The sequence below is a fragment of the Lactuca serriola genome, chromosome 8 (assembly GCF_051521515.1).
Source record: "Lactuca serriola cultivar US96UC23 chromosome 8, Lser_US96UC23_V15, whole genome shotgun sequence".
NCBI lineage: Eukaryota > Viridiplantae > Streptophyta > Magnoliopsida > Asterales > Asteraceae > Lactuca > Lactuca serriola.
Genome location: NC_136415.1, coordinates 140,796,169 through 140,812,310, shown reverse-complemented (window position 1 = coordinate 140,812,310; position 16,142 = coordinate 140,796,169). Strand labels below are relative to the sequence as shown.

At 37.3% G+C, this 16,142-nt stretch overlaps 1 protein-coding gene and 1 pseudogene across 2 annotated transcripts; one reads left to right on the top strand and one right to left on the bottom strand.

Moving 5' to 3' along the window:
* The first annotated feature begins 9,147 nt into the window (after window positions 1-9,147).
* Window positions 9,148-11,623, top strand: LOC145065484 (putative inorganic phosphate transporter 1-7 pseudogene; annotated as a pseudogene). Its single transcript, XR_013688435.1, has 2 exons — window positions 9,148-9,264; window positions 9,790-11,623. The product of XR_013688435.1 is annotated as a putative inorganic phosphate transporter 1-7 pseudogene (transcript).
* An 8-nt stretch (window positions 11,624-11,631) lies between these two features.
* Window positions 11,632-12,701, bottom strand: LOC145065485 (actin-depolymerizing factor-like). Its single transcript, XM_079012472.1, has 3 exons — window positions 12,460-12,701; window positions 11,967-12,232; window positions 11,632-11,888 (listed from the first exon to the last, which is right to left on the bottom strand). Exons 1-3 carry the CDS (start codon window positions 12,481-12,483, stop codon window positions 11,738-11,740), a joined length of 441 nt encoding a protein of 146 aa, XP_078868598.1. The 5' UTR covers window positions 12,484-12,701; the 3' UTR covers window positions 11,632-11,737.
* Between the last annotated feature and the right edge of the window lie 3,441 nt (window positions 12,702-16,142).

Sequence of the window (16,142 nt, the reverse complement as noted above, 5' to 3'; positions counted from 1 at the left end):
CCCTTCAAGTATCGCAAGATCCACTTTACAGCTTCCCAATGAGTCTTACCTAGATTACTCATAAACTTGTTAACCACACTAACTGCATGAGCAAAATCTGGTTTGGTACAGACCATAGCATACATGAGATTTCCAACAGAACTTGAGTATGGAACCCTGCTCATGTACTTCCTCTCTTCATTAGTAGTGGGTATAGTGCTTGGACCAAGTTTAAAGTGAGCCGTCAAAGGAGTTCCAACTGGCTTGGACTGATCACAATTGAAGGATTGCAGGACTTTCTCAATGTAATTTTGTAAAGAAACACATAACCACCCTGATCTTATGTCCCTTTGAATCTCCATCCCCAGTATCTTCTTTGTTTCTCCCAAATCCTTCATCTCAAACTCATTCTCCAGGGTCTCCTTAAAGTCATTTATTCCATCCATGTCCTTGGTTGCGATGAGCATATCATCAACGTATAGTAACAGATATATGTAGGAATCTGCTGACAATTCCTTAAAGTAAACACAATTGTCAAACCAGTTTCGAGTGTAGCCATTCGAGAACATGAATGAATCAAATCTCTTGCACCATTGTCTTGGAGACTGCTTCGACCCATATAGGGATTTCTTCAGCAAACATACATGATCCTTCTTAGAATCAAGAAACCCTTCTGGATGGGACATTATAATCTTCTCTTCTAAATTCCCATGAAGAAATGAAGTTTTCACATCGAGCTGCTCAAGCTCCAGATCCAATACACTCACCATGGCCAAAAGAACCCGAATTGTTTTATGCTTCACGACCGGTGAGAATACCTCATGATAATCAATTCCTTCTTTCTGATAAAATACTTTCACCACCAACCTTGCCTTAAACCTAGCTGGTTCAACTTTTGGTATCCCTTCCTTCTTTTAAAGATCCGTTTTCATCCCATTAGCTTTGCTCCCTATGGTAATGGAAGAAGACCCCATGTTTCATTCTTCTCTAAAGATTGCATTTCTTCATTCATGGCCATTAACCAGTCATTATGTTCTTTACTCGTCACAACCTCTTTATACAATTGAGGCTCCTCAGTGTCAATGTCTTCTCCAGTTGCTAAAGCAAAAGAAATGGAGTCAAGTTCACTTGAATTCACACATCCCATATATCTATTAGGTTTTTGAATGACCATCCTTTACCTTCTCTTTGCTATTTATTCATACCCATCATCCTTCCCGACATCAGTACCACTAGACAAAGATCCCATGGGTTGCTCTCGGGTTTCATCTGATGCGATTTGAGCATTCTAACACTCTTATGGTGTACATGCAACCCTAGAAACTTTGGATCTATGTTTTCTCTATTATACATGCAAACTTTTTATTTTCCAAGGATTTCATCCAAACAAGCATATCATGGGTTACAAGTAATATAAAACTTGGTAGGATGACATACCTTTTTCTTGTGGTTGATTGCTTGGAGCTTCAAGAACCTAGCACCAATAATGTGAATGCTTCAAGTGAAATCACAAATCACCAAACTACTTGGAAGACTTGGAGAGAATATGATGCACTCTTGAAATCGGACCACCCTTTTTATCTCACACACTAGTTCCATTTCAAGTGTCAAAGACCTCTTTATACAGTATGGTGGATTAGGGTTACATCCATGTAAACCCTAATACCCATGACCTTTCATTTCTATAGGATCCATGGGTTAAAAGCTCCATGGACTTCCATGCAAGCTTAGCCCATCCTAAATGAACATTGGCCCATTCTATATATAAGAGTCCATATTTAATTAGTTTCTTTTTTTATAACTAAATTAATTCCAAATTAATTCTTGATCAATAATAATTAAATAATATGATTTCATATTAATATATTATAACTTATAACATATTAATAAATCATAACTATACTATTCTCAAAAGACTATCCATACAAATTGTTCCAGTGAAGTGCAACCCAAATGGACCATGTCAAATCGGGTCAAGTACATACCAAATATAGTTATGGACTTAGACACCTTATCCAACATCATCTTGTCCAGGTTGTCCACTGCCGCCCTAATCTTTGTCACTTATCACAACTTTGTCTGAAGTTTGAGCTGCAAACTCCACCTTCTGGCTAGCACCCTGATCTTTGTTCCTTGCTTGACTTGTATCACCTCCTTCCTGGTTACCCATGGCAGATTCATCAAAGGTCATATCTCTGCTCATGATAAATTTAGGAGTTCTTCCTTCTTTTGTACACCACAATCGATAACCTTTTACTCCTGTCACATATCCTATAAATATGCACTTCATTGCCCTTGGCTCAAGTTTACCATCATTCACATGAGCATATGCGGGGCATCCAAATCTACGTAAATCAGAATAGTCAAAGGGTTTCCCAGACCATACTTCTTGAGGATTCTTCAAGTCAATAGCAGTTGATGGTGATCTGTTCACCAGATAACAAGCATTGTTAACTACTTCCGCCCAAAATTGCTTGGATAAGTTAGCAAATATATGCATGCACCTTGCACGTTGCATGAGTGTTTGGTTCATCTGTTATGCCAGTCCATTTGGATGTGGTGTGTGTCGTACAGTACAGTGCCTCGCTATACCATCTGCCTTGCAGAAAATGTCAAATGGAGCATTGCAGAACTCCACCCATTGTCAATCCTCAGAGTCTTGACCTGTTTTCCGGTCCTTTTCTCAACCATGGTCTTCCACTCCTTAAACTTCCCTAACACCTCATCTTTGGTCTTCAGAAAGTACAACCAAACCTTCATTGAATAGTCATCAATGAATGTCACAAAGTATGAGCATCCTCCTTGAGACTTCACTGGTGCATGACCCCACAGATCTAAGTGAGCATACTCCAAGATTTCCTTGCTTGTGTGTTGATCGGTACCGAACTTCACTTTGCGATGCTTTCCTTTAACGCAAGTTTCACAAAACTTTATCTTTCTGGTAGCCTCTCCACCAAGAAGTTCTTGTTTATTAGAACTTGCATGCCCTTCTCACTCATGTGCCTCAACCTACGATGCCACAACTTTGTCTTTTCATTACCTTCATTCAAGGATTGGGAGATAGCCACCGTTACCATAACCGTACTGCCTTCTAGGATATAGATCCCTCCATGATTCATCTTCCATTTCATTATAACAAGAGAACCTTTGGTCACTTTGACCCAGTCACCTTCACTATCATAGCTCATCCCATTATTAGCCAATGTACCAAAAGATATTAAATTCTTTCGAAGTTCTGGAACATACCAACATTCTAACTTCTTGGCCATGTCATCGTGCATCTTGATCTGCACCATGCCACTGCCTTTGATACTGCTCACACAATTATCACCCATCTTGACTGTGCCATCCCACTCTTTGAAGGAGTCGAACAAGTCACGATTATACGTCATGTGATAGGATGCTCCAAAATCCAAGACCCAAGCATCAGCAGAACTTGATGTGCATACAATCAGTACATCACCATCGTCCCCTTCATCAAAAATTTCCTGAACCACAACAGTAGTGTATTTGCTTCGTGATTCACTCTTGGACTTCCCAACCTTCATATGTGGACAATTTCACTTGAAGTGCCCCTTCTCCTTACAGTTATAACACTCGGCATTCGATGAAACTTTAGACTTCGATTTAGAACATGATCTCCCTCTGTTTCCCCCTTTCCTCTCTTCTATCCTCCTTTTCCTTGCAAATAAACCCGAACTCGACACCTCCTCTCCACCTGAAACTTTTCTTTTTAGTTCCTTGGACATTAAAGAGTCCTTCACATCATTCATAGTGATCGTTGTCCTACCATAGAGCATGGTATCAACAAAATTCTCATATAAGTTAGGAAGAGAACATAAGAGAATGAGCGCTTGATCTTCATCTTTAATCTTCACATCAACACCTTGTAGATCCAAGATAATGAAATTGAAGTTATCCAAATGATCTTTCACTTGGGTACTTTCAGGCATTCTGAGAGTGTACAACCTTTGCTTCTCATACAACCTGTTCGTCAGATAGTTGTTCTGGTACTTATCACAAAGTTTATCTCACTGCTTAAAAGCAATTGTTTGATCCACGACCTCCCTCAGTTCTTCATTTGTCAAGCTCAATAGAATGACACTATGTGCCTTCGTCAGAATGTCCGCCTTCTTCTCAGCCGCCATGTCCTTTGGCAGTTTTGCCTCTCCATCCAAGGACGTCGCACAGCCTTGTTGAACCAGAAGAGCCCTCATGTTCACCTTCCACAAAGTGAATTCATTTGAACCATTGAACTTCTCCAAATCAAACTTGTGAGTAGACATCTTCAATCACAGGAATACAAACCGTAACTTTGATACCACTTGTTAGGAAGTAAACCGGATAACTAGAAAAACTATAAGCACACGTTAGACACATTATTTATGTGGTTCGGTCAAGGTGATCCACGTCCACGAGCAGGAGGGGAGAATTATTTTATTTCAGATCTCTCAAACAGAGGTTACAAGTACAAACACACAAAGATTCGCCTATCACTCTAGAATTCAAGATATAAAATGAAAAAATGACCTAGCATGCATCCCTATTTATACTTGAGGGATCAGACCTAAAATTCTAAAGGGCCAAGCCCATTGGCCCATAGGCCCATAAAAGGTGTCAACCAATCATAATCTGCCATGCATCATCTTATGGAACATTCATCCATGTCATACAACTCATGAGCATCAACAACACACATGATGGAGCATCTTGTGCCATAGTGGAGCATCATGATGTATAAGTGGCACATCCTGAACACTAATGGCCCAACAACCATCATGGTGGCACAACATGGTGTAATCATTGAGCAATACCAACCTTGAACGATCTTGAGCATCATAGAGGACTTCATAACATACTTGTCTCATCAAGGACCAAGATAATCCAACTTGCGCCATCATGGCGCAACAGCAACTCCATGGCGTAACAACATCTCCATATGGCGCAACAGCATCTCTAGATGGCACAACAAGGAATATAGATGGAGCAAGAACATCAAACTTTGAGCAACAGCATCACCATGCGCAACAACAAGCCTCTTGGCGCAAGAGTGAACATGATGGCCCAAGAGTGACCATGATGGCGCAAGAGAGAGTGTCATGGCGTAAGAGCATAACTCTTGGCCCATCCCTTTATCATATGGCACAACAAGGTTCCCTTATTGCTCCATATCACTCCCAAGTACAACAAGGTTCCCTTGTTTCTCCATATCACTCCCAAGTGCTCCAAACTTCTTCCAGTTGCTTCAAACCCCCTTCTGAATGATCTGTTCCTTTGGCACTTGATCCATTCCTTTGTCAGTCAATCCATTCCTTTCTTTGATGATTTGTTCCTTTGTCACATGATCCATGAACCCTAAGTTCTCCATTTAGTTCCAATTGCTTCAAATGCTCCATGAACATGATCCAAACGATCGAGTCATGTTTAACAAAAACCAAAATTGGAACTGGGAAAATAGACATGGAATAAGTCCTAATAAACCCAAGAACTGATTTTAACAACGTAAGACGACCACCAATAGAGAGAAACTTTGCTTTCCAAGTAAAGTATCTTAGAGAAACGATCCAACAAACCCAACCAAGAAGAAAACATCGACATGTTCTAACGAACCACCACCCCTAGGTGCATAAAAGGCAAGGACAAAACCTCACACCAAATCACAAGAGTCGTAACCTCAACTTCAGGCATCGGAACCCCAAAACAAATCAACTTAATTTTCAATAAGTTGATTTCAAGATCCAAAGCCAGAAAGAAAAATCTAAGGATTCTAACGATCCTTTTAGCATTCTCAACATCCACGGATACAACAAGACATCATCATCATCATAGAATAAGTGAGATATCTCTTCCTCCATCCCATTGATTTTAATGCCACCAAAACAGCCTTCGCGCTTATGTATAACAAGATCCACATGAAGACCCTCCATATCCATAATGAAAAGAAAAAGAGAAAGCAGGTCTCCCTACCTCAACCCCTTTCTGGTAGGAAACTCTAGTGTAGGAAACCCATTAACTAGAAACGAAGCTCTAGCCGAAGACAAAAGCGCCCTAATCCACCTGCACTAAATATAACCAACGCCCATGATATTCATTACTTCAAAGAAATAATCCTAAGAAAGCGAATCATAAGCTTTCTCAAAATCCACTTGGAAAATCATGAGACGCTGAAGAGAAGATTTCTCCACGCAATAACCTCATTAGCATAAATGGACCATCCCAGATTTGGCAACCTTTAACAAAGGCCGACAACTCCAAACTAATTACACGACCAATCACTTGAGACAATACCATCCAAGTTGGATATATCTTATCGACAAGATAGTAACCATGTTTGTATTGTTCTCCGTTCACATTAAATGAACAACGGAATATTTATATTGGTAAAAAGATAATTTTTTTTTGAACTTTCAACAACCATATGAGAGAGAGAAATAGAGTTTCACATGTAAATAAACCCACCTCATCTTATTTTGGCGATACCTTATTGTCGAAGAAGATGATACACTGGCGGTACCAGTGGTACCTTCCCTTAGGCTAGACCGGAGTGGGAGGTGATAAGGTGCACATCATGCACGTTATGGTAGTGAACATCGCCCCAAGGGTGGCGCGGTGGACATGGTTGTTGTTGACCATGATGCGAGCTACAACTGATATATCCTCTCTCTCTCTCTCTCTCTCTCTCTCTCTCTCTCTCTCTCTCCTCCTCCTCCTCCTCTATGCGTGAAGACCATCCCAGTGGTGGCGGTCGAGGGGTGTTGTGCTGAGATGACCATCATTTTGACACCTTCACGTTGTTAGCACTCCGTATAGCCTTACCCGTCTCATCTTTTGGACGGCTCCACCACCTTAAGTCTAGAGATGGACATGATGGAAAATGTTTATTGAGTTATTAGTTGTCTTTTATATTTTTATCGTTTATAACGAGTAAAACCTGAAGATTACGAATGAAACGAGTCGAATGACAAAAAAATAAATAAATAAATAAATACATTTTGCTTACAATTTTACAAATCACTTTATTTAAAATTTATCATCATTTTATTAATATAGTTAGTAACCGTCTATATCTGATGCGTAAATTATTTATAATAAAGTTCAAAACGAGTCAACGAAATATGTTACGAATCAACTGGCTATACGATCCGTTATCTAACACATATTTACTTGGCCATTAATTTTGTCAATCCTCATATTTTTGTTTGTGTTATTTCTAATTTAAAAAAAAAAAAAAAAAAAAAAAAAAGAATTCTGGAAGAAGAAAATTTTAATACTTGCGTAAGTTAAAGTTCCATTTCACATCGATGCACTTTTTGGTGTTCAAAGTCAAAACAATGTACCAGTTAGTAATTACCATTTAGGGTCAAAATAACATGTAAATCTATATTGGATCTAAATTACAAATTTTGTCGATTATCAAAATAGATCGTAAATGGATTTAATGAGATTTTGCGATGGATTACCATATATTAAAGAAAATAGTCATTAAAGTGAAGCACTCATTCTTAGGCAAGACAAACTTTCCATATTTACTGTTTCTACTTAAGTATGAAACTTACGATCCCTTGGACCGGTTGAAACCAGAAAAAATCGGGATCGGACCGGATATTCATATTAGTGGGCCGTTTTCGGGTTTTGTTTTACCACTAAGCTGGTTTCAGGTTTGGCCCAGACTGTACTTAGAACGATATTTAACTTGGACCGGACCAGAAAACATTTTCACCTTAAATTCTTTTATAGATATCACTTACAAATATTTATTAGTAATATAACCATATATTTATGACATTTCCAAATAGAAAAAAAATGAATTTGAAGGATCTAAGTCATTATTATTCTCGTCATCTAATGATTATATACAACAAATAAGAAATTTTAATATGAAGTAAGTGAAATATTTAATTAAAAATGTATGATTAATTGATTATAATAATATTTTATTTTTTTCACCAAAATACTTTGTATTTTTTTTGAAGAACACAACATAAAATTAATAACATTTATTTCATTACAGTACATTGAGTAACATATAATTTTGTGAGAAATCAAATTTAAAAAAAATCAAATTAATATAATTTTACTTTTTACCTTTGCATTCATCTTCTTTTATGTATTTTTCAGTCAAATTGTCCAAACAACAAAGATACGAATAATGGATGTAAGCTAGTAAGATTATAATTTAAAATAGTATGCTAGAGTCTAGAAAATAACATGACCAACAAAACCCGAGACTGTAAACAACAAATATGTGAAACCCAATTTTGTGCCCGGAACAGGACTGGATCGAAATCGTAAAGAACACTGCCAAAGTTTAATTCGACCCAAAACCCAAAACCCGCTTTAGTACCCGAAACCGGACCGGACCGAACCCAGACCTGATACACCTAAAGACGGTCTGGTTTTCAGATAAAGTAATTCATGATTTTCGGTCTTCGGGCCGGTACGGGTCCGGCCCGTTGCTCATCCCTACTTCTACCCATTTCAATGAAATTTATAGGGTATGTTGATGATGCTATTGAATACTTGAATATGGAAATAGTTGTGACGAGTTTAACGGATTTATAATCTTTTTTGATAAATCATATTAAGCTGTTTTTATTTGTCTGCTATTTAAAAAAAAATATATAGACTTGTTCGATAGGCAGTTAGTTGTTTGTTTTCCCGTTAAGTTCTCATATCGTTCTATAACAACTCTTGACTTTGTATAATAATTTCCTCCACAAAAATCTCATTCAACACACATGATTAATTTATATAATAAATATATAGCTGTACTAAAAAATAACATATTTTAAGTATCATTAACTGTAAAAATTTAGTACACTGGTTTTTTATTGAAAATAAATCGTTATTTATGAATATCTGATAATATTAATTTCTATAAAGTTTGATGAATATGATTTCATCCATTATTTGCTACACTATTCTATACTTCTTAGAATTTAACATTATTTATATTTGATATTGTTATGACTTATCAATATTCTTTTAGTCTATTTAATTTAATATACATTTTTTAGAATTTGGATATATAATTTATTAAAAATGATGTAAATACTGTTGCAAGATTTATTATTTTACTGAAAAGTGTATGATAAAGTATTGATGGTTACATTCAACCCACAGAAGGTGGAGTCGAAATTTCGAGCTGAAAAAGATGCCGAAACGCGAAAGAATATACCGTAGAAGATACTTAATTACACTATTTGTTTGTTGCATATAAAATCTAAACATCAGCGCCCCCAATACTTCCATCACCTTCCGGAAGATCTTCAGAAAGACAAAAAGGTCTGTATCAGTTCATTATTTACTTCGAAAATTCCTTCAGTACGTCGTTTTCTTTGATTTCTTCTGATTCTACTGAAAATTTTAGTGTTCAATTCTTAATTCTTATTATTTTGTTGAGTATTGACATGCATGCATGCATGAATCACAAGCACACACTTCCTCTGTTTTTTTTTTTTCGTACATAAACTCGATTTCAATTAATGACGATTTTCTGTTATGTGGAGGATAATGATCTCTGTTAGAGATCTTAGTAATATATGCTAATCGTAACTGTACTGATTTGAAGATCAAACAGAACGTTGAAATTATATGGACTGAATTATACCTTTAGTGATCAGTTGGAGACTATTGATTGGTGTTATCGATGAATCATGCATAGAAATTTGATTTTAATTATTGGCGACTTTTGAGTTAATTCGAAGATGATTTTACAGGTCTTCGTAGTGCATGAAGAATCGTACCTTTACTGATCAATTGGAGACGATTGATTCATGAAACTAATGAATTCCGTGTGTGTGATTGCAGAGTTTGACGATATCTTGTTGAAGAATTAGGGTTTTTGGAAACCGGAGAAGTTTCCGGAAGTAATTAAGAAAAATGTCGACAGCTGGAAATTTGAAAGTTCTGAATGCTCTGGATGGCGCCAAAACTCAATGGTATCATTTCACAGCGATAGTGATCGCAGGGATGGGGTTTTTCACAGACGCCTACGATCTCTTCTGCATCTCTCTCGTAACCAAAATGCTTGGCCGCATTTACTACACAAAACCAGGCTCACCGAAGCCTGGAAGCTTACCGCCAAATGTCTCCGCCATGGTCAACGGTGTAGCCCTCACCGGAACCCTCGCCGGTCAACTATTCTTCGGGTGGCTCGGGGATAAGCTCGGAAGGAAGAAGGTGTATGGCATCACACTCATGCTAATGTGTCTTTGCTCTATAGCTTCCGGTTTATCCTTTGGGAGCTCTCCAAAATCAGTGTTGACCACTCTCTGCTTTTTCCGGTTCTGGCTCGGGTTCGGGATTGGCGGCGATTACCCGCTCTCTGCCACCATAATGTCAGAATATTCAAACAAAAAAACACGCGGTGGGTTTATCGCGGCGGTTTTCGCAATGCAAGGGTTTGGGATTTTAGGAGGTGGTGTGTTCGCGATTATAATTTCATCTGTGTTCAATTCAAGTTACAAAGCTCCAGCGTACGAAATCGATCCGTTGAAATCAACGGTTCCCGAAGCTGATTATGTCTGGAGGATCATCTTAATGGCTGGAGCTCTCCCGGCTCTCCTCACTTTCTATTCAAGATCGAAGATGCCGGAAACCGCCCGTTACACCGCTCTGGTGGCCAAGAACGCCACCAAAGCCGCTTCCGACATGTCTAAAGTGTTGAATGTTGAAATCGAATCCGATCAACAAAAAGTAAACGCAAAATCCGAGGAAGACTATGGGCTTTTTTCTAAAAAGTTCCTCAAACAACACGGGAAACACTTGCTTGGAACCACCACCACTTGGTTTCTACTCGACATCGCTTTCTACAGTCAAAATCTTTTCCAAAAAGACATATTCACCGCTATTGGGTGGATCCCACCAGCAAAAACAATGAACGCGATTGAAGAAGTGTACAGAATCGCAAGAGCTCAAACACTAATTGCGCTATGTAGTACTGTTCCCGGTTACTGGTTCACCGTGTTCTTGATCGATAGGATTGGAAGATTCACGATTCAGATAATCGGGTTCTCGATGATGACCATCTTCATGTTCGCGTTAGCTTTCCCTTACGACCACTGGACTCGTCCTGAAAACAACATCAAATTCGTTGTCATGTACTCCTTCACTTTCTTCTTTGCCAATTTCGGCCCGAACACCACTACGTTTGTGGTCCCGGCGGAGATTTTTCCGGCGAGGGTGAGGTCGACCTGCCATGGTATCTCAGCTGCATCGGGGAAGCTTGGGGCGATGGTGGGTGCTTTTGGGTTCTTGTATTTGGCTCAGAATCAAGATCCGGCCAAGACAGATGCGGGTTATCCACCGGGTATTGGAGTGAAAAACTCACTGATTGTGTTGGGAGTGGTTAACCTTTTGGGAACTTTGTGTACTTTGTTAGTCCCAGAATCAAAAGGGAAGTCGCTTGAGGAAATCACCGGTGAGTCCAAGAACGAAACCAATGATTCACGGGCTTAGGTAGAGTTGTATGTATCGGCCCATTAAGTACACCATTAATAACAATCCTCCTACCTTTTTAGTTTTATAAAGTGTAACTTGCGTGTGACTGACACATTAGTCCGATGAATGCAAAAGAGTACAACTACAAGCTGTTTTATTTTGTCATGTATACAAACTACATAAGACAACCAATATACATAAAAAAAAAAAAACACCACAAAACAACCATGCATATTTGTATAACGATGTGTTACAAACTACACAAAAAGATCCGATTAACACTAAAAGGCTAGCTTAAAAAGTGCATAAAGAAAAATCAGTAGACGCGTTCTCTAAGCACATCGAGCTCCATTTCTGTAGAATCAGTAGCCTGAATCTCATAGTGAACGCCATCTAAGTCGTGTCTGAGGCGGCCTTTAGATGTTGCATAAAGCATTTTGGCACGGATCCTAGACGATTCAGGTGACCTAAATCAAACAATATAAATTAAAGGATACAAACAATAAAATATGATCCTAAGTCTACATGTAACAAGAAAAGCTAACCAGGCGATGAAGAATATCTTGCTCTTTTGACAGTTATCGGAAGTCACAAAGTCAAAGTCATAGACGGCATATCTGCAATCGTTTTCTGGCAAAGCTGATGTGAAATCTTCGTAACTCTCAGCAGGGCTGCCTGTTTTTTCAACAACAACTTGGTTTTTCTTCTCGTCGATCTTAAAGATTACATATCGGTGAGCCTTTTTCCTTTGTAGTTCCAGAAACGTGCCCTTGCAGTGCTCAGCTACACCCATCCCAGAAGAAGCATTCGACTGTGAATCAAACACCGTATACGTAAGAACCTTAGAATCAGAAACAAAAATTAAAACAAGGCACCCGGCGGACATTTCGTCGAACACCATAAATATTACACAAATAGAAATAGCAATCCCGACAGTGATTTCGAACGGAATAGGAAGTCGAAATGCAGAATCGAGCATAATCTCGGAAGCACAATAACATAATAACAGATAATAGAAAATATTGGATCAATACGTACCCCTCCTCGGAATCTGAACGACATGACTGATCTTCGGTATACGCTCCCCAAATTGCAGTATCAAGAAGTCGGAGATCACCGCAAGGAAAAACAGGAATGACGATTTATAAGTGGAGAAGGTAGTGCATACGGAAAAGGATTCGGGAAGGAAGGTGGGATTCCGGTTCGAATCGATTTAGATCGGTGCGTTAACTCGACGCAACTTTGCCAACTTTTCCTTTCGTGCGTGCCTGTGTGGGTTCCGGACTTCCGGTTCTTAAACCGTTAAACGGCAACTAGTTTCTACAATCTCAATATTTCATTTTTTTTTTGTACATAAATAGCAAACCCTTTTGTATTTGTCACTAAGAAATAAATTACCTTTAATTCTTTGTTTGCAATGTTTACACAAATAATTTACACTTAACTTAATAGTTTATGAATAAAACTATATTTGCCCCAGCTATATAAGAAATTGACGAATAAATATGTTTTCACTAAAGGTTAAGATTTTAATTCTTGCTTGAAATGGAACTAAAGATATAAACTTTGAAGTAAAATAGGGAGTCCAACTAAACTCGATGCCTAGGTGATGAGAATACAAGGTTGGAAAGGAAAATAGTAAAATCCAAACACATCCTTTTGACACTTGTATTTCATGATTTACCTTTTTATATGGTAAAATCAAACTGATCTAACTGAACTAACATACCAAAACATACTAATATTTATTTTTTTAATAAAAAAAATTATTAAAAATACTCATTTATCCCCAAATAGTTCATGAAACAGTAGACAATTATGATCGTCTATAGTCAAACACAGTTTGATTACAGCCAGCGGAAATTTTTTTAAAGTTTGACTACTGTTTCAAGCAATTGACTACTCTTCCGTGACCCGTCTATTCTTTCAAGGCTCATCGACCCATAATATATAATAGTTTATTTTCCATATTAGGTTATTTACCTATTTTTTTTTCTTGGTTTTGACCTACTTTTTTCTCTCAATGGAACCTTCAAAAAACAACGATGTATGTGTTGTTTTTTGCCGAAATTTTACCGTATTTGATTATGAGTAGTTTTTATATGTATAGTTTCTTTTTGATTTTTTTTTCATAAAAACCGAAAAAAAAAATATGAAATCGTAGGCTTCATACGAAACCTATAATGTACAAATAGACAATGCACAAATTGTGCATTGTGCACTTGTACACCAACCGACTGAATACTGTAGGTAAAATAATACCTTCGGGTTTTAGTCCAAAAAATGATTTTTTTAGTAAAACCGAAACAGTAGACGAAAAGGCGAAACAATAGGCGAAAAAGCAAAACAGTAGACAAACCAAAAAGTCTACGGTTTCAGAGGCTATTTTGGGACAATTGCTAATTTTTGGTTAAAATATATAAGTAATTAGTATTTTTGGCTAGTTTAATAATTTTCTCACTAATAGCTATATCTTTTTAAATTAGAATAATCAATAAGCTTGCATATTTCTATTGCAGCCATATTTTTAATAATTGATCCACTTAGGTGTGTTTAGATAACAATAAAAAAAAAGAGGATGCTTATTGGTTATTGCTTATTCCAACCACAATAAGTAAGTTAAAGTGTTTTGACAAAATCCTTAAAAATCAGCTTATTGTGTTAAGAATAAGTTAAATAAGTTAATTTTAATAAGCATCTCCCTTATTACTTATTCTCACCACAAATAAGCTAATAAGCTGATCCAAACACCCCCTTAAAAATGGTGTGGCCAATTCGAAATAAATTTTTGCTCGTATTCAATATAGTTTTTTACATTTTGCAATCCTCACTTGAAGTATGTTCCTCACTTCAAGTATGGTGCAACCATGCAAATTGAGTGTTGATTAATCAAAACCGAGAACGAAGAATTGGATAATAACCAGTGGCGGACCTTCTAATACATCTGTATATGAATATTGCTAGAATGTCAAATTAGTCCCCACTTTCCAATCTTTTGTTCACGTACTACATTATCTAATTTATGTAATTAGTTAATAACTAAAACAATAAATAAACGACAAAGGTTTCGGAAAATCACATAGAATAACAAATCAAAACTAACTTTCTATTTTTTAGGAATCTGTAAATAGGGTAACTATATCCCCTATTAAAATCTATAAAAATCCAAAGCTTCAATTCAATTAATTTTACAACGATTTAACTTTGAAGTAAAGAAAATTATAAAATGTAAAGCCAAAATTTTATTCTGACCGCTTGTAGCTCACTGGAAGAACAACCTCATCCACTGCACTGATGCCACCTTCATACGATTTTCCGATCGTAAGATTGTTTGTCACCTCCGTTACTGTTTGCTCTATCTGACGTCTTCGCCTATCATCAGAGCCCTTCGCTTCCTTATTGAATTAAACAATTATTTTTTATTAATTACTTTATTGTATATAGTATAAATCAATTTTGGCGTTTGAAATATTTAGATGTTTAATACTTGTTAGCTGTTCACTTAGTTGTAAAATGTAAATAAGTATAGGAACACTAAAATAATCCCTAAGATTTGTACATGTATCTTATTAATATCAAATGGAAGTAAGTTAGTATGACTAAAAAATTAAGTAGTGGTCATTTTTTAATAGCATTAAGTATTAAACAAACACCTATATATTACTTTGTAAATTAGTCTTTCAGTCAAATAGCCATAGCAGATATGTAGGAATTTATATCTCCACTTTAGTTTAGCCATAGCAGATATGTAGGAGTTTATATCTCCACTTTAGTTATAATTTCCTATATGTGTATTTAAACTGATGTACCCCTCGTATCTCAAATACAGAAATTGAAGATATACAATTTCATTCAATATCTCTATTCTTTATGGTATCAGAGCTTATAATACTTTGATTTTTCTTCGCTATGACATCTGCATCTCCAAGCATTCTCAATCTGGCTACTACCACAGCCCCCACCTTGAATTTTCAAATACCACAAATCACTATGAAACTTGATCGCACCAACTACCCACTTTGGCGCACAAATATTATCGCAGCCCTTGAAGCCTTCGATCTGGAAGATTATGTTCTGAATCCTCAACCACCGACTGAAACAATAACTGTTCCTGCTGTTGCAGCCATTCCATTTACTGATTCTACTCCGGCGGTTGTTGCTGTTCCTACCACCACAACACCAAACCCCGATTATGTTGTCTGGAAGAAACGTGATAGGTTTGTTTTGTTATGGCTCAAATCCATAATGACGGATCAAGATCATGCTCTGGTTGCCCGCTCAAACTCTTCTTACACAGTGTGGCAAACTATTGAGACCTTGTATCAAGCTCAAACTAGGGCTTGTCGTATGCAAATAAGAAATCAACTTCATACTCTTACAAAAAGGTCAATGACCATGATGGAATACATTGAAAGGAAAATGTCATTGGCTGATTCTTTAGCAGAGAACTTACGCCCAGTCCATGAAGAAGACCTAATCAACTACATTCTTGCTGGCCTGGACTCATCTTATGGCAGTTTCATTACTGCTTTTATGATGAAATCTGAAATTCTAACAGTTGATGATCTCATAGGTCTTTTGTTACAGGAAGAAGCTAGACTTGAACAAGATCATGCTCGCCTTGCGTCCGTCTCACAAGCCCCCGCTGCTGCCCTAACTGTAAATCGATCAAATCATCGCTCATCTCACTCCTATGTTGGTCACGGATCAAGTACTCCATC

Excerpts from the sequence above, each read along its gene's own strand:
- LOC145065485 (XM_079012472.1), bottom strand. The coding sequence starts at position 12,483 with ATGTCGTTCAGATTCCGAGGAGGG. Across the intron at positions 12,233-12,459 it reads CGTTCAGATTCCGAGGAGGG|TCGAATGCTTCTTCTGGGAT; the intron begins GTACGTATTGAT and ends TTTGATTCACAG. Across the intron at positions 11,889-11,966 it reads AAGATATTCTTCATCGCCTG|GTCACCTGAATCGTCTAGGA; the intron begins GTTAGCTTTTCT and ends TGTTTGATTTAG.